Raw genomic sequence first — 23489 nt, 5'->3', positions numbered from 1 at the left:
TAATAATAGTAGGGAACTTTAATACTCCACTTTCAGCAATGTGCAGATCATCCAGACAGGAAATCAATCAGAATCTGCAGTGTCAGACAACACTCTTGACCAAATGGACTTAACAGACATTTACAAAGCATTCCACTGTGACAGCTGCAGAAGGCACAGTCTTCTCAACAGCACATGTAACATTCTTTAGGATAGAGTATACATAAGGCCACAAAACATGCCTTAACACTTTTTTTTTTGGAGATGAAGTTTCACTGTTGTCAGCCTGGGGTGAAGTGCAATGGTGTGATCTCGGCTCACTGCAACCTCCTTCTCCCAGTTGCTGAGATTACAGGTGCCTACCACCCTGTCTGGCTAATTTTTGCATTTTTAGTAGAGATGGGGTTTCACCATGTTGGCCAGGCTGGTCTCGAACTCCTGACCTTAGGTGATCCACCCACCTTGGCCTCCCAAAGTGCTGGGATTACAGGCATGAGTCACCATACCCAGCCTCAAATTTTTAAAAATCAAAGTCATATGAAGTATTTTTTTTTCTGACCACTGTAGAATAAAGCTAAAATCAATAACAGGAGGAAATCTGGTTACTGTACACATGCATGGAAATTAAACAAGTCAATGAATAAATAAAAAGGAAATTAAAGCATTTCTTGAGACAAATCAAAATGGAAATAAAACATACCAAAACCTATAGGATATAGCAAAAGCAGTTTTTAGAGGGAAGTTTATAGCAATAATCACCTATTTGAAAAAGTACAAATACCTCAGATAAAGAGCCTAATGTTGCACCTTGAGGACCTAGAAAACAAGAATGATGTAAGCCCAAAATTAGGAGAAGGAAAGAAATAATAAAGATCCAAGCAGAAATAAAGGAAATAGAAACTAAAAAAATACAAAGGATCTAGAAAATGATGAGTTGGTTTTTGAAATAAGAAACAAAATTGACAAACCTTTAGCTAGCCTAAGAAAAAAAGAGGAATGACTCAAATGAATAAAATCAGAAATGAGAAAGAAGACATCACAATGGATACCACAGCAATTCAAAGGATCATTAGAGACTATAATGAACAATGATACACCAACAAATTTGAAAACTTAGAAGAAATGAATAAATTTCTTATAGCTTATCTTACCAAGATTGGATCATGAGGGAATAGAAAACCTGGACAGACCAATAATCAGAAACAAGATTGAGTCAGTAAAACAAAGCCTCCTATCAAATGAAAGTCCAGGACCTGATTGTTTCATTGCTAAATTCTAGCAAATATTTAAAAATGAATTTATACCAATTCTCAAACTATTCCAAAAAATGGAAGTAGAGGGCATTCTTCCAAACTCATTCTATGAGGCCAGCATTATCCTGGTAACAAAATCAGACAAGGACAAAACTAAAAAAGAAACTACAGGCCAATATTCCTGATGACTAGAGATGCGAAAACCTGTAATACAGTACTAGCAAACTGAATCCAACAGCACATCATAAGATCATTGACCATGATTAAGTGAAATTCATCCCAGTAATGCAAGGACAGCTCAACGCACAAAAATCAATAAATGTGATGCATCACATTACTAGGAAGAAGGACAAAAACCATAGGATCATCTCAATAGATGCTATAAAATAATTTGATAAAATTTAACATTCCTCCATGATAAAACCCCTGAAAAATTAGATATAGAGGGAACATACCTCAACATATAAAGATCATATATGCACATATATGCATCCACAGCTAACGTCATACCAAACAGGGAAAAGTTGAAAGCTTCCCCTTTGAATGCTGAAGCAATACAATGATGCCCACTTTAACCATTTCTATTCAACATAGTACTGGAATTCCTAGGAAGAGCAGTTAGGAAACAGAAAGAAATAAAGGATATCCAAATTAGAAAGGACAAATTCAAATTATTCATGTTTGTTTACTGCTAACATGATCTTACAGAACCGTACAAATTTTATGAAAATATTCTTACAACTAACACATGAATTTAGTAAAGTTGCAGAATACAAAATCAATGTACAGAATTTAGTTACATTTCTATATGTCAACAGCAAACTATTTGAACAAGCAATCAAGATAGCTTTTCTACCTAAAATACCTAAAAAAATTACTGAGTCATAAATTTAACTAAGGAAGTTAAAGATCTCTACAATGAAAACTGTAAAACATTGATTAAAGGAATTGAAAAAGAGACAAATTGGGGTAAGACATTCTGTTTTCAAAGATTGAAAGAATTAATATTTTACAAATATATATACTATCCAAAGTGATCTACAGAATCAATGCAATTTCTATAATAATATCAATGACATTCTTCACAGAAATAGAAAAAACAATTCTGAAATTCATAGGGGACCAAAAAAGACCCCAAATGGCCAAAGCAATCTTCAGTTGAAGGAACAAACTGGAGGCATTGCACTACCTGACTTCAAAATATCCTACAAGGCAAGAGGAACCAAGACAGCATGCTGTTATTCCTATCCAACTAACTATGACATTCTTTACATAATTGGAAAAAAACTATTTTAAAATTCATATGGAATCAAAAAGGAGCTTGAGTAGCCAAGGCAATACTAAGCAAACAGAATAAAGCTGGGGGTATGGTGTTAATTGACTTCAAACTATATTACAAGGCTATGATAACCAAAATGGGATGGTACTTATAGAAACACAGACAGATAGACCAATGGATCAGAATAGAGAGCTGAGAAATAATTCTGGGCACATACAACCATCTAGTCTTCAATGAAGCTGACAGAAACAAATAGTGATAAAAGGACTCCCTATTAAATAAATAGTGCTGTGATAACCTGGCTATCCATATGCAGAAGATTGAAACTGGACCTTTTCCTTAGACCATATATAAAAATCAACTCAAGATGGATTAGAGACTTAAATGTAAAACCCAAAACTAAAAAATCCCTGAAAGATAACCTAGGAAATACCATTCTGGACATAGGAGCTGGCAAAGATTTCATGATGAATATGCCAAAAGCAATTGCAACAACAAAAAATATTGACAAATGGCACCTAATTAAACTGAAGAGCTTCTACACAGCAAAAGAAACTACCAACAGAGTAAACAGGCATTCTACAAAACAGGAGAAAGTATCTGCAAACTATGCATCCTACAGGGATCTAATATCTATAATCTATAAGGAGCCTAAACAAATCAACAAGGAAAAAACAACCCCATGAAAAAGTGAGCAGAGTTCATGAATACATATTTTTCGGAAGAAGATATACATGTGGCCAACAAGCATGTTGAAAAATGCTCAGTATCACTAACCTTTAGATAAATGCAAATCAAAGCCACAGTATGACACCATCTCACACCAGTCAGAATGGGAATTATTAAACACACACACACACACACACACACACACACACACACACACGGAGAAGGTTGCAGAGAAAAGGGAACACTTATACATTGCTGGTGGGAAAGTAAATTAGGTTAGCCATTGTGGAAATCAGTTTGGAAATTTCTCAAAGAACTCAGAGCATAGTTACCATTTGACCTAGCAATCTCATTATTGTGTATATACCCAAAGGAATATAAATCATTGTACCGTAAAGTCACATGCACACATATATTCATCACAGTACTATTTACAATAGAAAAACATGAAATCAACCTGGTTGGTCATCAATGGTAGACTGGATGAAGAAAATGTGGTACACATTTACCATTGAGCATTATGCGGCTATAAAAAAGAACAAGATCATGTTTTTGACTGCAACATGGAGGGAGCTGGAAGCTATTATCTTAAGTGAACTAACACTGAAACAAAATGATATACTACATGTTCTCACTTTTTAGTTGGAGCTAAACATTGTGTACATAGATGAACATAAAGAAGGGAACAACAGACACCAGGGCCTACTTGGGGGTGGAGGAAGGGAAGGTGAAGTTTGATAAAACACCTCTCAAGTATTATGCTTATTACCTGCATGGTGAAATCTGTGCCCCAAACCTCTGTGACATGTAGTTTACCAGTGTAACAAATCTGCGTATGTACCTCTAATATAACTGAAAATAAACCTAAAATAAAAGTTAAGAAAAATAAAATGAAATAACAATTTATTGTACATTTAAAAATAACTAAAACAGTATAATTGGAAAGTCTGTGACACTAAGAAATGATAAATCCTTGAGGTGATGGATGTCTCTCTTACCCTGATGTCATTATTATACAATATATGCCTGTATTAAAATATCTCATGTACCCCACAAATAAACACACTTACTATGTACCCATAAACATTAAAAGTTAAAAATTAGCCAGGTGCAGTGACTCAAAACTGTAATCCTAGCACTTTGGGAGGCTGAGGTGGGCAAATTGTTTGAGTCCAGGAGTTGGAGACCAGCCTGGCCAACACTGCAAAACCCTGTCTCTATGAAAAATACAAAAAGCTAGCCAGGCATGACAGTGTGTGCCTGTAGTTCCAGCTACTAGGGAGGCTGAGGTGGGAGAATCACCTAAGTTTAGGAGGTGGAGGCTGCAGTAAGCTGAGATTGTACCACTGCATTCCAGCCTAGGCAGTGAGAGTGAGACCCTGTCTCCAAAAAAAAAATTTAAAAATTTAAAAAGATACACAAACTAATGGAATAGAATAAAGAACCCAGAAATAAATACATGCATATAGCCATCTGATTTTTGGCAAAAGTGCCAAGAATACACATTAGGGAGAGAATAGTTTCTTTAATAAATTAGACTGGGAAAAAGTTTCATTAAGAAGAATGAAAATAGACCCCATCTGTCACCACTTAAAAAATATCAAATCAATATGGATTAAAGATTTAAATGTAAGTCCTCAAACTGTGAGACTACTAGAAGAGAAAATGGAGGGAATGCTTTATTACATTTCTCTGGGGAAGGATTTTGTTTGTTTTGAAAAAGACCTCAAAAGCCAAGCCAACAAAAGCAAAAATAGAGAAATGGGATTACATTAAAATAAAAACTTCTGCATAGCAAGGGAACTAATCAACAGAGCAAAGAGACAACCTATAGAATGGGAGAAAATATTTGCAAACTATGCCTCTGACAAGGGATTAATATCCAGAGGTGTTAGGAACCCAAACAACTCAATAGCTAAAAATACCCTACAAATAGTAAAAAGTGGACTAAAGATCTGAATAGACATTTCTCAAAAGAAGACATACCAATGGCCTATTGATACATGAAGAAAAAGCTCAGCATCACTCATCACTAGGAAAATGTAAATCAAAATCACAATGAGATATCACCACATGCTAGGTAGAATGGCTATTGTGAAAAAGACAAGAAATAAATACTGGCGAGGTTGTGGAGAAAGAGGATCTTCCATACACCATTGGTGGAAATGCACATTAATACAGCCATTCGTGGACAACAGTACGGAAATTTCTGAAAAAATAAAATAAAAGAATGACAGTATGATCCAATAATCTCACTACTGGATATTTATTCAAAGGAATTGAAATTTGAATTTTGAAGATATATACGAACTCTTATGTTTACTGCAGCACTATTCACAAGATATGGAATCAATCTAAGTCTCCATCAAGAGATGAATGGATGAAAGTATGTATATATTTTTGGAATGTATTTTATTCGTAAAAAATAATGAAATCCTGTCATTTGAAACACAACATGGATGAACCTAGAGAACATTATATTATGTAAAATAAGTCAAGCACAGAAGAACAAATGCTGCGTGATCTCACTTATATGTAGAATCTGAAAAGACATCTCACAGAAGTTTAGAGTAGAATTGTGGATATGGGAGGCTTGGGAAGGTTTTGGGAGGTTTGGAAGGGTTTGGGGAGGGTGGAATGGGGAGAGATTGGTCAATTTATACAAAGTTACAGTTAGAACAAAGGTTCTAACTTTACTTTGAATACATTTCTGGTTCTCTATTGCCTATTTCTAAATATGAGATAATAGTTTCTTTATGCTGGGTAAAAGCATACTTTCTGCTTCTCTATTACATATTTCTAAAGTCAGAAAACTAAAATCAATGACAAAATTTTAAAAGTGTGTTTGGAAATATCACAGAAAACCTAACACCCAAACTTACTTTGTTTCATAGAGGTTCTTTGTTATAAAGGATTATTATATTTCTACTTTAATTTTATAATTAATAACAGTAATATTTACTCTTCAACTCACTTTTCTAGCAATCACATGGTTGAAAAATGCATTGAGAGTATAATCTGATTAGCCTCTAATTTTTCACTATTTGACTTGTCATTATATATATAGTCCACTATTCCTGTTCTTATGAACTCTTCTGAAAAAGTGAAGACATTTTAGACTCTTTTACCTCTTTAAACTTTTAACTAGAGTTTAAATACATGTAATATATTGATATAAAATATGTATGTAATAAGTATTTAAACTATATGCAAATATAATTTATATTATTTAAATATTAAGTCACTTTATTAAGTTACCCTGGTGCATAAATTTTATAATAATTAATTTTGTAGGATGTTCCAAGAAATATCATTATGCAAAACTATGCCATATCTGTATTAGACATTGTCAATTTTATTTGGCAAACAAGATTTTGTGAACTTCAAAAATACTTATGATTTTTTCCCACTGCTATAGTTAACTATATTTTTACGTATTTAACATAAGAGTTCATGAGCATGAATGTTCATATGTTCTTTCACTTTAAAAAAATCTGTTTATGTGAATTCAAAGTTTGAGCTCCCGAATTTAATCTATATTAGTCAACTTTGTTTGAGTTAGAGAAACATTTTTTCCCCGTTATTTACCGGAAGAGATCTGTATTTGATAATACAGATTAATTGGTACAGAAACTGGAGAAAATATGTTAATTTCAAAGAATACTGCAAGTATGAAAATAATGTGGATTTATGAATTCCCTGAATTTATTTCTATCTAAGAATATCTCTGTATCTTGTTTCAGACTTTCACTTCTTCTCTTTATTAAGGAAGGATATATATCCCAAAACTCATAATAATATCTCATCTGCCTTTTAACATTCCTTATATGTCTATCATGTATGTTTATTTTCTTTTCCTTTGCTATTGCATCTCTTACTTTATCTCATATATGAAGATTTTTATAATTAATTCTTTCAAAGATATGTTTTGAAATTTCATTTTTTTCAAATTATGCTTTAAGTTCTGGGGTACATATGCACGTCATGCAGGTTTGTTACATAGGTATACACGTGCCATGGTGGTTTGCTGCATCCATCCCCCTGTCATTTACATTAGATATTTCTCCTAATGTTATCTCTCCTCAATTCTCCCACCCCCTGCTATCCCTACCCTAGTCCCCCGACCCCCCGACAGGACCTGGTGTGTGATGTTCCCCTCCCTGTGTCCATGTGTTCTCATTGTTCAACACCCACTTATGAGTGAGAACATGCAGTGTTTGATTTTCTGTTCTTGTATCAGTTTGCTGAGAATGATGGTTTCCAGCTTCGAATGATGGTTTCCAGCTTCATCCATGTCCCTGCAAAGGACATGAACTTGTCCTTTTTATGGCTGCATAATATTCATGGTGTGTATGTGCCACATTTTCTTTATCCAGTCTATCATCGATGGACATTTGGGTTGGTTCCAGGTCTTTGCTATTGTGAACAGTGTTGCAGTAAACATACGTGTGCATGTGTCTTTATAATAGAATGATTTATAATCCTTTGGGTATAATCAAATGGTATCTCTATTTCTAGATCCTTGAGGAATTGCCACACTGTCTTCCACAATGGTTGAACTAATTAACACTCCCACCAACAGTGTAAAAGCATTCCTATTTCTCCACATCCTCTCCAGCATCTGTTGTCTCCTGATTTTTTAATGATTGCCATTCTGCCTGGTGTGACATGAGATCTCAATGTGGTTTTGATTTGCATTTCTCTAATGAGCAGTGATGATGCGTTTTTTTCCATATGTTTGTTGGCTGCATAAATGTCTTCTTTTGAAAGTATCTGTTCTTATCCTTTGCCCACTTTTTGATGGGGTTGTTTTTTTCTTGTAAATTTGTTTAAGTTCTTTGTGGATTCTTGTTATTAGCCCTTTGTCAGATGGGTAGATTGCAAAAATTTTTTCCCATTCTGTTGGTTGCCGGTTCACTCTAATGATAGTTCTTTTGCTGTGTAGAAGCTCTTAAGTTTAATTAGATCCCATTTGCCTATTTTGGCTTTTGTTGCCATTGCTTTTGGTATCTTAGTCATGAAGTCCTTGCCTACGCTTATGTCCTGAATGGTATTGCCTAGGTTTTCTTTTAGGGTTTTTATGGTGTTAGGTCTTATGTTTAAATCTTTAATTTATCTCAAGTTAATTTTTGTGTAAGGTATAAGGAAGGGATCCAGTTTCAGCTTTCTTCATATGGATAGCCAGTTTTCCCAACACCATTTATTAAATAGGGAATCCTTCCCCCATTGCTTGTTTTTGTCTGGTTTGTCAAAGATCAGATAGTTGTAGATGTGTGATGTTACTTCCGAGGCCTCTGTTCTGTTCCATTGGTCTATATCTGTTTTGGTACCAGTACCATGCTGTTTTGATTACCATAACCTTGTGGTATAGTTTGAAGTCAGGTAGTATGATGCTTCCAACTTTGTTTTTTTTCTTTTTTTTTTGTTTAGGATTGTCTTGGCTATGTGGACTCTTTTGGTTTCTTTTGAAGTTTAAGGCGTTTTCTCCAATTTTGTGAAGAAAGTCAATGGTAGCTTGATGGGGATAGCATTGAATCCATAAGTTACTTTGGGCAGTATGGCCATTTTCACAAGCTTGATTCTTCCTAACCATGAGCATGGAATGTTTTTCCATCTGTTTGTGTCCTCTCTTATTTTTTTGAGCAGTGGTTTGTAGTTGTCCTTGAAGAAGTCCTTCACATCCCTTGTTTGTTGTATTCCTAGGTATTATATTCTCTTTGTAGCAGTTGTGAATGGGAATTCACTCATTATTTGGCTCTCTGTCTATTATTGGTGTGTAGGAATGCTTGTGACTTTTGCACATTGATTTTGTATCCTGAGACTTTGCTGAAGTTGCTTATCAGCAACTATCAGTTTTAAAGATGTTTTGATGTAGAATATAAACACTTTTTTGCTTGAAGAAAAACATGAGGCTTTTGAATTGCATTGTTTAATAGTAAATGAGTTTTTGTGTTTCTGCAGATGTGACTCTGAAAATCGCTATGTTGGTAATCCACTTAGAGGAACATGTTATTGTAAGTATTTGTATATTTTTAATTTTAAATAATTGGTGCATATTATTAGTTTCAAATAATAAAGTTCATCTTGAATAACTAAAATTGTCATTAATACCTCACAATTTCTGTTTCTTAAATCTTATAATACAACTTCATGTATATTGCTAAGAAATATATTCTCTTTATTATATTTGGTGCATTTTTTTTCCACTCAGTAAAATAGCAATAGATTCTTCTGAACATAAAACAAAGTATAGAACTTGAGTAAACTCATGTGATTTTAATGTTATTTTTTTCATTAAGATGGACTAGAAACAGCCAAATGCTGTTTCCCCAAATGGTTGTACCATTTTACATTCCCATCAGCAGTGTGCAAGAGTTTCTGTTCTTACACATTTTGCAACCTGTTTTAAAGTTAGTCCAAGTTTTAGCCATTCTAATAGGTGTGTAATAGTATCTAACGCTCATTATAATTTGCATTTTCCTAATTACTAATGATGTTAAGCATCTTTTCATAGGATTGTTTTCCATCTGTATGTTTTATTTGATGAAGGGTCTGTTGAAATCCATTGCTCACTTTTTAGATTGTTTTTATATTAATGAATTTTCCATATATTTCATTCTAGATACAAGTCCTTTATCAGATATATGACTTGCAAACATTTTTTCCTAGTTTGTCACTTATCTTTTTACCCTATTAACACTATTTTTTTGAAGAGCAGATTTTAATTTAGATGAAGCTTGACTTATCAGTTTGTTGTTTTGTGAAATCTTAGCCTAACAGGTCACTGTGATTTTCCCCAGGTTTTGGTAGAAATATTATTTTTAAGTTTTCCATTTAAGTATATGGTTCATTTTGAATTAATATTTGTATATATAGTAGGTGATGGATTGAAGTTCTTTCTTCTCCATATAAACATTTAAATGTTCAAGCATACTTTATATAAAGACTATATTTTAATTGATGAATTAATTCCTGTGCACCTTGGCTGAAAATCAGTTGTCTCTAAATGTGTGAGTCTGTTTTTTGACTCTTTTCTTTTTCATTAATCTATTTGCTTGTTTTTATGCAAATGTAGCCCATTTATAATTAGTGTGATTTTATAAGTCTTGAAATTGCTTAGTATTTATTCTCCAACTTTGTGCTTCCTTTTCAAACTTGTTTTGGCTACTCCTACTCCTTTTTTTTTACATTTGCAAGTGAATTTTAGAATCTGCCTTTTGGTAGCTTTGTAAAACTCATATTTTACTTATAGTACCATTTTTTGTAGATTCTCTCAGAATTTTTATACATACAATGTTTTCTGCAAATAATGGTGGTTGGATTTCTTCTTTTCCTATCTTGGTGCCTTTTATTTCTTTTTTTCTGCCATATTGCTATGGCTAGCATCTTTAATAATGTGTCAAAAAGATGTGAACATGAAAGTATTTATTCTTTTCTTGTTACTGATCTAAGAGGGAAAGCATTCAGTCTTTTATCATTAAGTATAATGTAGGTTTTACTAGCTGCCTTTATCAGGTTAAGCCTTCTATTCCTATTTTGCTGTACATTTTTTAAAAATCAGAAATTGGTGTTTATATCTAACTCATTTCTTGGATTAATTTAGATAATTATCAGGAATTCCTATTTTACTTTGCTAATATAGTGATTTTAATATTTTTAATTTAACAAATGGTATACATTATATGAATATACTACGTTTTTCTGTCCATTCATAAGTTCATGGACATTGGAATTTTTTCTAAGTTTTGTTTATTAAAAAAATGCTGCAGTGAATGAACATTCATATGGTCTTTGTGTGAACATATGTTTTTATTTTCCTTGGGTAGATTCCTTGGGTAGTGTACTAGTTGGGTTGTATGATAAGCTTTTGCTTAACGTTTTTAGAAACGGACAAATGGTTTTTCAGAATGTTGTAATATTTTTTAATTCATAAAAAAAGTTTTGATACTAGATATTTTGTTCCTTGATGTCCTCATCAATACAACATTGTGTCTCTTTGATCATATACGTTCTAGAGTGTGTGTAGTGACAGTTTGTGGTTTGGTTTTATATTTCTTTCATGACAAATAATGTTGAACGTGATTTCATGAGTTCATGCCTTGAAAATGATTTTTTGGGTGTGTAAAATATATCCTCTTTTTCAGTTTTTGTTGCTATTTTAAATTGTATGTTTCAAAATTTTGTTTTATACTCGTGTGATACATAAAAATAAAATTTATTTTAGCATATTGATCTTATATTCATCAACTTTGGTGAACTCTGCTTTAATTTTTAAATGCAGTTAATTATATTACATGCAAATAAACACAATTTTATTCATTTTTCAATATTTTTTCCCCTCATTGGGGTGTTGAGACTTCTAATTCTGTGCTGAATGACAGTGATGATAATAGACATATCCTTATCAGGTAGGGTGTTTATTATAATTTATGGACTATTCCTTGCATCAAATTAAGCAAACTCTTACCTTATTTTGCCAAAAGGTATTATCATGAATAACTTTCTTTTATCTTGTCAAATGCTAAGTTACATTAATAGATTTTCTCATGTTGAACATCTTTTCATTCTGGGCTAAACCAGAGTTAGTCATGGCATATTAATGTTTGGATACTGCTAAATATTACTGGTTTGTATTTTAATTTAGAACATTTTTAGTATAAATGAAGATAATCTTATTTGCATGTTATTTTTTTCTAACTAAATGACCTTCGACTGCAGTTTTAAAAAGTATTTTCTATCTGCAATTGTGATAATAGCTTTTAAAAATGAAATTGGAACAATTGCTGTCTTCTTTTAAAACATGAACGGTTAAAACTTTAAATAATGTCAGGTATTTCCACAAAAATTTCTGGGTCTAGTGCTTTTTAATTGGTATTTATTTATTTATTTATTTTTTGCTATTTCATAGCATCAGCTTTTGGTTTTATTTATCTTTTCTGCAGATTTTGTTTTTTAGTTCATCAGTTTCATATTTTATCTTTAATAATTTCCTTCTATATACTTTTTGTTGTTTTGCCTACATTTGCTATAAGATTTAAAAATTATCATTATTATATTCTGCAGAATTTATGAATTCTATTTTTATCTTTAAAATGTAGTATTTTCTTAATTCCGTTTTTAAAGTGATTTTGATTTTTTAACTTTTATTTTAGGTTCAGTGGTGCATGTGCAGGTTTGTTATATAGGTAAATTACATGTTGGGGGTTTGGCGTACAGATTATTTTGTCTCCCAGGTAAGAAGCATGGTACTTGATAGGTAGTTTTAGATCCTCAAAACATTTTTTAGCCATTATTAATTTTTAAAAAATTTTATTGAGAGTGTGGCATATAAAATCTCAAAGTTTTAGCTGGGCATGGTAGCGCGTGCCTGTAATCCCAGCTACTCAGGAGGCTGAGACAGGAGAATTGCCTGAACCCAGGAGGCGGAGGTTGCAGTGAGCCAAGATCGCGCCATTGCACTCCAGCCTGGGTAACAAGAGCGAAACTTCGTCTCAAAAAAAAAAACTCAAATTTTATTAAGATATTTTTGCCCTTTCTGACACATTTGACAGTGTGTGGAGGCATTTCGTTTGTCACAAGTGGGGAGTGGGCCGTAGTTGCCATGGGGGCATCTCATGGGTAGAGGCTAGGGATGCTGGTAAACATCATGCCATGAAAACGACAAATTCCTCATTACAAAGAATTATCTGGCCAAAAATATCAATAGTATTGAGGTTGAGAAAGCCTGATTTAGAGGCTGAATCAAATTTAGATTTGATTTTGGAGAAAATAATAATTATAGTTGGTTTGGTTTTGTCCAGAAGTGTTATATCATGTCTATTAGTGTCTGTTGTGTTCTTGGCACACACTATTGCTCAATGTTTAGATTTTAATTGATCAAGGTTGAAAATATGTTATTCCAATTTCTTTTTCATGTCTTGGTTTGAATACTTCTGTAAAAACAAATATTCTCTCATCAGCTGATTGCTAACTTATTGCTACAGTTTGTATAGGAAAGGCATGATAAATGTTATAGTTTTTCCTTTTATTTTTTATTTATTCCCTATGTTTACTTACTTTTATATATTTATTGCTTTAAAATAAGAAGTTCGCTCAATATCTTTGAAAAATGATGATTAGTTTTTGTCATTAATGAACTTACAGATTCATACATGTTTTAATCCATGTGCAAATATTATTCCTATTGATGCTCAGATTGTCCAATTAGTATGTCATTTAAATTATTTTTATTCTCCAGCTTTTCCACATCATTTTTGTTTTTCTTATTTCCAATATCCTAGATTTATTTTATAGGGATATATATTTTTTTTGCTTTTTTAAAATTAAAAATTATTTTTCAATCTTTTTGAGCCTTTAATTTCTAGGAGTAACTAGTTACCATTATGAACACATTATATAATCTCTATTTATTACAAATATACTAATGTCTAAGCCTTTTATATTGAAGGCGAACAATTTTCTTCTACATCTATATCAATGTTGTCCAATACAAATATGATGTGAGCCACATATGTAATTTAAAATTTTCTAGCAGCTTCATTTAAAAAGTAAAATAAAATGAGCAAAATTAATATTAATAAAGCATTTTATTTAGCCTCACACCTCTAAAATATTTTTATTTTAATGTGTAATCAGTTTTAAAAGCCATTAAATCATTAATAAGATATCTTACTTTTTTTGTACTAGTGTTTGAAACGAAGTTTATATTTCATACTTACCTCACATTTTAATTCAAGTCAGTCACTTTTCAAGTCAGTAGCCATATATGGCTAGCGATGACCTTATTGGACTACTCGTCTCTTGATTAAACAGGACCCTTGCTTTCTTTTAGAAATATCAAAAGCATAATTATAAAGCACTAGGTGGCACTCTTGCTATTTGTTTTGAGACCTTTAAAGCTTAATATTTGAAAGGAAATGATGTTTAAGAAGGAAAAGGACAGTAGCTCTTATAATAGTGTTAATGGAAACTATTCTAATTTTCAAGATTAGATCAAAATTTAACATGCAAGTCCACATTGTAACTTAAAGCAATTGAGTACAATGTGGTATTAACTTAATTGAAAGTTATATGTCAGCATTTGTACTCTATTTACTTAGTAGTTTTACAAAGTTCAATTTAAAACCAAAAACCAAATATATTACAAAGCATGCCTCACAAAGGAGGAAAAAGTTCAGACAGTGTTAGCTAATTTGATTGGCCTTTGTAAACATTGAACTACTGAATTTATTATTAGTAAATACAAAAAGTAGTAGTCACGAAGTTGTATAGTTTTTTCTTAAATGCTTTCTTTTAATTGTAATAACAATTTTAATAAAGAAAACCTTAAAATGAAAGACTAGACTATGAAAATGCTATATAGATGATATATTTCAAAAAGTAGAGCATACATAAAGTCGCTTTCTGCAGTCATTACTTTATGTCACTATTGTGCTAATTATTTAAATACATGTAATTTGCAATGCTCAAACCACCAATTATTGTGTTTCAATATATTTCCAAGTAATTGAACTCATTTTATTTCATCTTTTACTCTTTAAAAAATTACTGTTTTATATTGAATTTCTTTTATTAGAGTTTCTTTTATTTAGAGTTCATGGTAGAATTTTGTAGTAATAATAAACTACCTAATTTGAGAGTAGGAAATTTAAGTTGAAAAAGATGACAATCTCAGTTTAATTACATAAAATGGTATGTAATAGAAAACAATGAAACCAGTTACAACTTGAATTGACTCTTATATTTAATAGAATTATTCTGGTTCTTGTTCTCAAACTGAATAAAATAATTTTCTTGTTTTAAACTGAACATTTTGTTAGTGAATGTTTACATAACTCTTTAACCATTGGATATAAATTGCTATTTAAATAGGATCTGGCTGTTTCATTTGCAAATGGGGCAGAGTGACATTAATAAACACCAAGAATCTAAATTCTTATATTTAACAGATTACAGACATGATGGGTTGAACAGTATCTGATAAGACATAAATGAATCATATTTTTGGCATTTTAACCTTGTTCTTTGATTCATCAGTGTTTTTATTAAATTTCCTGAAGCTTATATCCCAGTACTTTTAGATTTTATTTCAGAATTATTTTCTCTTTTAGCATAGTCCAAAATGAAGGATAATAAACATGATTATAAGAAAATTTAAAATAGCTGAAAGGAAAAAAGTTGCTATTGAGTTAACGAAGAAGAGGGATGAAAAATTTATTTGATTTATATGTTTTACAATAAAAGTATTATATTATTGTTGTCATGTAAAATCATAGAGTCACTGTAAAAATAATAAAAGAAAAAAATTTAAGGAAGGAAATAAACAGGCCATATACCTCCCACCAGGTCCTCCAAGTTGAGTTATGTACTGTGTATTCTTTGTAAGGATACTCAGCTGAGAAGAAGATTGAGAGCTGATATCCTGTACTTTTCTAATTAAGCCATGTGCCGTAATGTGGGGCTATGTCTGTCTTGAGTGAGAAGTAAATAGTTCTTTATTTGTATTTAAAATGTTAAATTGTCTACTGAAGGGACTACTTGCCTTCTAAATAAATCTCTGTATCATGTCCTGAAAATGATTTTACATCATAGAGGTCATAACATGCAGAATATTTTTATTGTGAATTTTTTCTTATAGTCATATAGCTCATTATTTAGCATTTAGCAAATAAAACATAGTTCTTCCCAAACTGGAAAAGAACAACTACCAGACTTAAAATAATTATCATAACAGTCAACATTTATTGAGCACTTACTATACCAGACTGTTCTCAGCTTTTTATATGTATTAGCTTATGCAGTACTCAAATGGGAAGGGCATGCTTATTGTTCCCATTTTATAGATAACAGAGATAGAGAAAGCTGAACCGATTTGTGTAAGATCACATAGGAAATAGTAAAAGCAGGTTTCAACCCTCTTAACCATTAAAGAAATGAAAATTATTGTATGTAAGCAAAAATTAGTATATGTAAGCAAAAAGTTTTTATATGAGTAAAATAAAAACATCATGCTAAAGGAAATAAGAGGATCTAAACAATTAGAAATTCATATCATTTTTTCAAATAAGAAATTATCATCCAAAGACACCATACTTCCCAAAATTGTTATAAAAATTTTATGTAATTCCATTATAGAATTTCATTAATTGAGTTTTTCTGAAGTGCATGCATTCAAATAAATTACCTTAAGGTTCAAGTTAAATAATACGCTTTTAGAATGTTCAGTTAGATTACAAACAGGAAGAATAGTAAGAAATTCCTACTTTAATAGGTATCCAAACAAACTGTAACTCTAACTCCATCCACTGGCTCCCATACTTATATTAGAATATGCCCCTAAATCTGTGACCAAAATGGAGTTCCTGATCATTTGGGAATTTATATGGCACTATGGTTAGAATGTTTTTTGCCTCCAAAATTCATGTTGAAATTTAATTGCCTTTTTAACAGTATTAAGACATGGGACCTTTAAGAGGTGTCTAGGCCATGAAAACTCCACCCTTATAGATGGGATTCTTGCTGTTATTGAAAGGCAAGTTCAGTCCCCTCTTGTCCTCTCTTGCCCTTTGGCCTTCTGCCATGGGATGACACAACAAGAAGGCCCCCACCAGATGCCAGCGGTTTGGTCTTCTACTTCCCAGCCTCCAGAACTGTGAGCGCATAAATTTCTACTTATTATAAATTACTCAGTATGTGGTATTCTCTTATAGCAGCACAAAATAGACTTAAGACACACAGCAAGTCATTTTATATGTATGTATTTAATGACTTAATTTGCTTGTTATTAGATATCTCAAACTTTACTATAGATTATGGCTTTGCATATACTATTTTTCTCTCTCAAGTACTCTATCCCCAGCTAATATTCTAACCCTACCAAAAATGACTCTTCCAGATACTACAAACCTTTTATTTCCATCCTAACACTTACATAGTATAAAATTATCTCAGTTGCTTTCTGTTTTTACCTTGAATGTAGGTTTTCAAGTAAAATGAAATTTTACTAGAATGAAATTCTGTGAACACAGGATCTTGTTTTATTGGATCTCCATACTAATAAATGTGCATGGCTCGTAACAGACCTTCAATTATGTTTAGTGGCAGTACACTCATATAAATTATTCATACATCAGTGAATACACATTTACTGTAGCTGTATGTGGAAGCATTTTTACTGATGGGGTACTTGAGCAAAAATGTCCAGAGATTATATTGTAGATTATCAAGTAAAGTTGCTTTAAGTTTATTATGGACATAAGGTAATACTATTATATCATTGAAATACTTTAAGCATCAGCCTTTCATTTAAAGAAAAAGGAATTTCAAGGATTTTTCTTAGTCTGTTGAACATTTCTTTCAAATGAAACTAAATAGATAACCATTCATCATTGCAGGATAATTGAAAGTTTAGTGATTTTGAGCTACTATGAAGCAAAGAAGGTGACTTCTGAATAGATCATGGCATATTATTAAAAATTCCCTAAATTAGAATAATATATGGCATTGGTGATAATCATCCATTCTCTTTTATTTATTTATGTAAAAAATTTATTTGTAAGACTGAATGAGTTTAAATGTGAATCTTAGGCCATACAATTAGTAGTTTCCAGAGTTTGGATTACAACTATGTTTTTTCTATGATATGATATCTAGCAAATGTTGAACTTGCAAAACTTGTACAACAGATTTTACTTTTGAAATTGTTCTAAGTATTCCAGGTCCAATAGAAATTCTTCATTAATAACTGTAAGCATGGATAGTACTATTCAGCAAATAAGGAAAAACTAGTATTTATTAAATATTTATGTATAAAACAGTTTTATATCAATAATTTCATTATTCCCAAGGGTGGGATATTTTTTCTCATTAAATTACTATTTGGAGGGTTTGACTGTTAGAGTTTGGAGAGACTCATTTACTTGCATTTACTGACTTGTGTTTATTCATTCTACGTGTATTTATTGGCTAGCTACTTTGTTAGACTCCGGGGAAAACAAAGTGAACAACATGGTTTTTGCTCTATTGAAGCTTATACACTACTAGAGAAAATAGATAGTAAACCAGTTATATTATTTTTATAGGTGTGATTTTCATAAAAACTCTGAATGAGAATTATAGCATTTTGGGAATATATTCCCAAACTTTATAGAGCTCTGGGAATATATTACAAGAGGGCCTGACCTAATTTGTGGGATAGCAGGTAGATGAGGTAAGGGAATGATTGAGCTTTGATATGAAGAAAGGACTTGATAAGTGTGATAGTGTGAGGATAGATAGGAAGAAGTGGACCCAAAAGGGACGACATATACAAAGGTTTGTGACTAGATGGAACATGCAGTGTTTGAGTTACTAAAAGAAAACCAACACTGAAACACACAGTATATACAAAGCGAAAATATGAAGCTTATGAGCAAAATCTAACAATGCTGTGCTTTATAGAACATGTAAAATTTGGTCTTTATCATAAGAAAAATGGGAAGCCATTGAAGGGTATTTAGAGGAGAGAAGAATGTTAAATTTTGCTTTTAAAATTATCAGTCTGCTTTCAGTATGTAAAACAGCTTAGTTGGGGCAATAGAGCATGAAAGAGACCATTTGTGGTTTATTTTTCGAGGCATTTTCCTGGAGCTATATGTAAAATGTCACTACAGCACATTGAGACTATGAAAATACTTGTACTTTTATTCACATGAGTTTTTTTTTTATCATTTACTAAACAATTGTCTAAGCCTGCAAATACTTGTATTTATATTTGTACCACTGTTTAAACATTTTTGGACGCTTGATATTGTTGTCAAAGTCTGTATGTGTCCTTTACAGACTCCTCAGGATAGCTGACTATAAGATCATAAACATATGCTTATTAACAACCATATGAATATAAATAAACATACATATGAGAGTCTGTCTAACTCTTGAAATCCTTCAGCATTCATTCAGAAATAACTACAGTGAATAAGGAAGTGAAATAACTTTATCGAATGCCTTTATTTTATCAGACAGTCTTTTCTAAGCCAAATACACACTTACACAATTTTGTTTAATTCACAGAGCAATCCTATGCAATAGGCAGTTTTATCCCTGTTGTACCATTGAGTCTCATTGAGCTTAATTAACTTGCAGAAAGTAACTCAGTTGTTATATGGGAGATTACATCCAAGATCTCCTTAAATGGTATAGACAATGCTAAATTAAAACTGAAACACAATATTAACTGAAACATTAAGACAGTGAAAAAGAAAATTATTAAGCTGCAGTTTGTTTCTCAAAAAATTCAAATATAAAATTTCAGAAACAATTCAAAATTTATGTTTAAGAATTCTTGTTCCCAAATAAATTGAAATTTACATGAATAGTGCCGTTGATATAGCATATGCAAATCAGGTTTATTTTTATTTGTTATTCTAACATGCCTGCCATCTTGCATCTCAGATATAAAGATATTTCCAATATACACCTTGATGGTTTTTTATGACTGGTTACTATCTTCTTGAAAAATACATTATTTCATGCAGATTTTGTTGCAAGAGTAAAGCAAATCTTAAATATTCACTACTTGCTTTTCATCATCCCACGCATATAATGTACTCATGAACTTTCTTCTTAGTTTAAGTTCTCTTTGCATATACATTTTTAGCCATCACCTTCCACCTAATCATTAATTTTTAATATCTGACTTCTTTAAACATTTTGTATAGGTTAAAAGCCTTTTCTCTTTAGATTTTTCTCACTTAAACTTCTTTTTTATGCAGTATGTTTACTCATCAGCTTAATTTAGTATATAATTTGTTCTTGTAGTAAATAGCAGCCACTTTTTTTGCAATATGGCTGCTATACCAGTATTGACTGAACAATCTTAAAAAAATCTACTGTTGCATGTTGAAACTTAACCCTTGGCATATTCTGGTCATATAAGACTAGGATGAGAGACTGATTATCTTCCATGTTTTTGCTAGTCTATACCTAAGAGGTTTGTGTATTAAGAATGAAATATGCCATTTTTGGAAAGAAATATAACTACAATTGACCCTTAAACCCCCTGGGGTTTAGAGGCACCAAACCCTGCATGTAGTTGAAAATCAGCACATAACTTTTTACTCTCCCAACACTTAACTACTAATAGGATACTGTTGGCCAGAAACCTTACCAATAACATAAACAGTTGATTCACATATATTTTGTATGTTATATACATTGTGTACTGTATTCTTACAATAAAGTAAGCTAGAGAAAAGAAAATGTATTAAGAAAATCTTAAGGAAGAGAAAATATATTTACTATTCACTAAGTAGAAGTGGAAATAGATTTTCATAAAGGTCTTTATTCTCAATGTCATCATGTTGAGTAGACTGAGGAGGAGGAAGAGGAGGGGTTGGTCTTCCTATCTCAGAGGTGGCAGAGGTAGAAGAAAATTTGCATATAAGTGGACTTGCACAGTTCAAACCTGTGTTGTACAGGGTCAGCTGTATATCAATCTAATTATTTAATATGTAAGTATGCATCATGTGAAAAACATGTTGAAGATCAAGGATTGGAACAAAGAAACTGTCTGAACACTGTTTTGAGAAAAAATTTTTTCAGCCCAACAGTGGAAATATTGCATGTACATTCTAGAAAAGAGGTAAATAAAAATACAAATTTAAATCTCTAATTTCTCTACTCAGAGAAAATTGTTCTAAAATTTTATTAGATATTTTCCCAGTCATTTGTTTATGTACTGATACTCTTTGTTAGGCTGAGTAATGCACTCCCAAAGATGTCTATATTCTAATCCCCCAGAACCTGTGACATGTACTTACCTTAAATAGTAAGAGGAAGGAGTTAGCATATATGCTTAAACTCAGGATTTTGAGAGAGATTATTCTGGACTATCCTGGTGTGCTCAGTGTAATAACAAATATTCTTGTGAAAGGGAAATGGGGGGAAATTTGACCACAGTAGTAGGAGATGTGATGATGGAAGCAAGTGGAGAGATGTGAGGGAAGGGACTATGAGCAAACAAATGAGGATAGGCTTTGGAAACTGAAAAAGGCAACTTTTACCATACATTGATTATTCTTATATGAAAGAATTATTATTAATGTGTTTACCAAGGATGATTATCTATTTCATCATTTCTTTTACGTTTATTAACTGTAAGGGAGAGCTGTTCCTTCTCCCTCATTAATTTGTTTAATTATTTATATCAGTATGGGCTCATGGATATCTATTTGATTTTATGGTTTATAAGAAATTACTGTCGTTATTTATTTTGTAGCTCAAATTGTTCCAGATCTGGTCATTACAATCCCCCTCAATTTGACTTCTGTTTTTTTTTTTAACATGACTCCATCATTTGGTGAGTGCATCCTTATTTTCTAGCACTAAAAGATATTTCAGACTTACCTGTTCTTTCCCTCTTTCATCCCTGGAATCAACTAGTTCCCATTTCCCCAAGATGCCGTGGTTTCTTATATTGGAGAATAATATTTAGAAACCAGAATCAGGAATTATGTATGCTCATTGGTTCTGCGGTTTTATTCTTTCTTTCCTTTAAAAAATTTATGGGTTTCCTGACCCTTGCACTAGGGTATAACTCTATAGCTTGTCATCAATAACATTACCTATGAAATATCAAATTAAAATACCTTTAGTTCTTCTTGCTCACTAAGTACCAATGCTGTAATTATTCAAAGTCATTGAAAATTTTAATTCATTAACCCCACTTGTTTTCTCATTTTCACCCTTTCCTAGTACCCTGCTGTCTTCTTTTATACCCTTAATCATGTAAGGTTTTATGGTCTATTATAGTTATCAGTCCTTAACTAATCCTAAATATTTTCTTCCCAATTCTGTTTCTTCTATCTATCTGTAAAACAAAACTCAAACTCTGGCTAACCCAACTCTTCACTACTCTGTGTCTGAACTTTCTTCACCCTCACATTACTGGGGGAAAAAAGTCATATAACTGTGTTGACTGGTTGGTCTTGAACTTTATCAAAGGAAAATGCAAAACTATCTGGTAGTTAGTTTTCCTGCATTTCTTTTTTAACACTCTCCAAATAAGTGTTTTAAAACTTCATCTCTATTCTCAAACCTTTATCTGCACTGGCTAATCAATTTACCTCACACTTCATTGGGAAAATAGAAACAGATGGGAATATCCTCATTTTTTCACCACCCAAATCAACAAACTTTCTTGCACCTATACTTATTTTCTCTGCCTTTACTTTATTATCAAGGAAAGAATATCTCTGTTCTTAACAAAAGCCTGTTCTTCAATTTGTTTTGCTCTAAATTCCATTCCCTTAACTCTATAAAGGCCTTTGCTCTTCCATTTCTCACTTATCAATAGTTGCTTAGACTCTACTGGACCATTTTCCTCAGTACACATGTATGTTTTAATGTCTCTTATGTTAAAAATAAAATTCTTTTACTCCCCTTGTACTTCTCCAACTGTTGCACCATTTCTCTATTTTCTTTCAGTGCAACACTTCTCAAAAAGAGTTGCCTAAACGTGTCACCACATCCTTACCACCCATTTCCTCTTCAATCCCCACAACTCCATACACATTGCTTTTCTAAGGAAGCATACCACAGAATCGAACTGTTGAAACAGTCTATTTCTTAACTTTCCTAACATACTTTCCATTTTTTCCTACTCTGTAACTGACAGCACCTTTTTAGTCTTTTTTTTTTTTTTTTTTTTCCATTTGGCCTTATCAGTTCCCATAGTTTTAAATAGCATCTAAATTTTGAAGTTCCAAAACTTGTAGTTTTGGTCACTTTTCTGAGCTGCAAACTGATTTCTCTGACTTTCTGTTTGATATCACCATTTAGATATTTCATTAGAAATCCATATGCAGTATTTTCAAAACAGAACTCTTGGTTTTGAAGAAAATATGCAGAAAATTTTCCAAAATTTCATTATTTACTCAGACTTCCTCATTTTAGTAAATGTACATAAAGTCTGTATCCTTGCTTTTGTCAAGTATCTGAAAGCCTCCTTTGATTCCTGATTCCAAAGCCTTCTTTGAGCCCCCTCTCTGATACCTTTCCTTCCTCCCCTTACTTTGTGAGGCTGATTAGTACTTCAGCTAGATTTCCTTCTACAATATATTCCCAAGATATGTATCTTTCTCTATTCTGTTCCTCCCACCCTGTACAGTGCACTGTCATTTTGAGTCTGGTTCTTTTTAGAACCCTCCTTGAGTAGTTTTCCTATTTTCAGTTTTCATTTTCTACAGACATTCTCCAATGTGCCACAATGGTGACATTTAAAAATTAAAAATCAGATCATCTCACTCCCCAGCTTGAGATCTTCTGATGGT

General features: G+C 32.0%; 1 protein-coding gene across 3 annotated transcripts in view; it reads left to right on the top strand.

Annotated features, from left to right (window-relative positions):
- The window catches only part of ATRNL1 (attractin like 1), an 811501-nt gene that overhangs the window by 291503 nt on the left and 496509 nt on the right, over positions 1–23489 (top strand). For all 3 annotated transcript variants that reach the window (XM_064373808.1, XM_021676929.2, XM_064373807.1), the window contains one exon: positions 9142–9194. In XM_064373808.1, the coding sequence (XP_064229878.1) occupies positions 9142–9194 (53 nt within the window). The remainder of the gene's footprint in view (positions 1–9141; positions 9195–23489) is intronic.

The sequence above is a fragment of the Aotus nancymaae genome, unplaced genomic scaffold (assembly GCF_030222135.1).
Source record: "Aotus nancymaae isolate 86718 unplaced genomic scaffold, 86718_ANA_hifiasm-v0.15.2.pri h1tg000010l, whole genome shotgun sequence".
Classification (NCBI taxonomy): domain Eukaryota; kingdom Metazoa; phylum Chordata; class Mammalia; order Primates; family Aotidae; genus Aotus; species Aotus nancymaae.
Note: the sequence above shows the minus strand (reverse complement) of the source record. Positions and strands in the feature narration are given on the sequence as shown.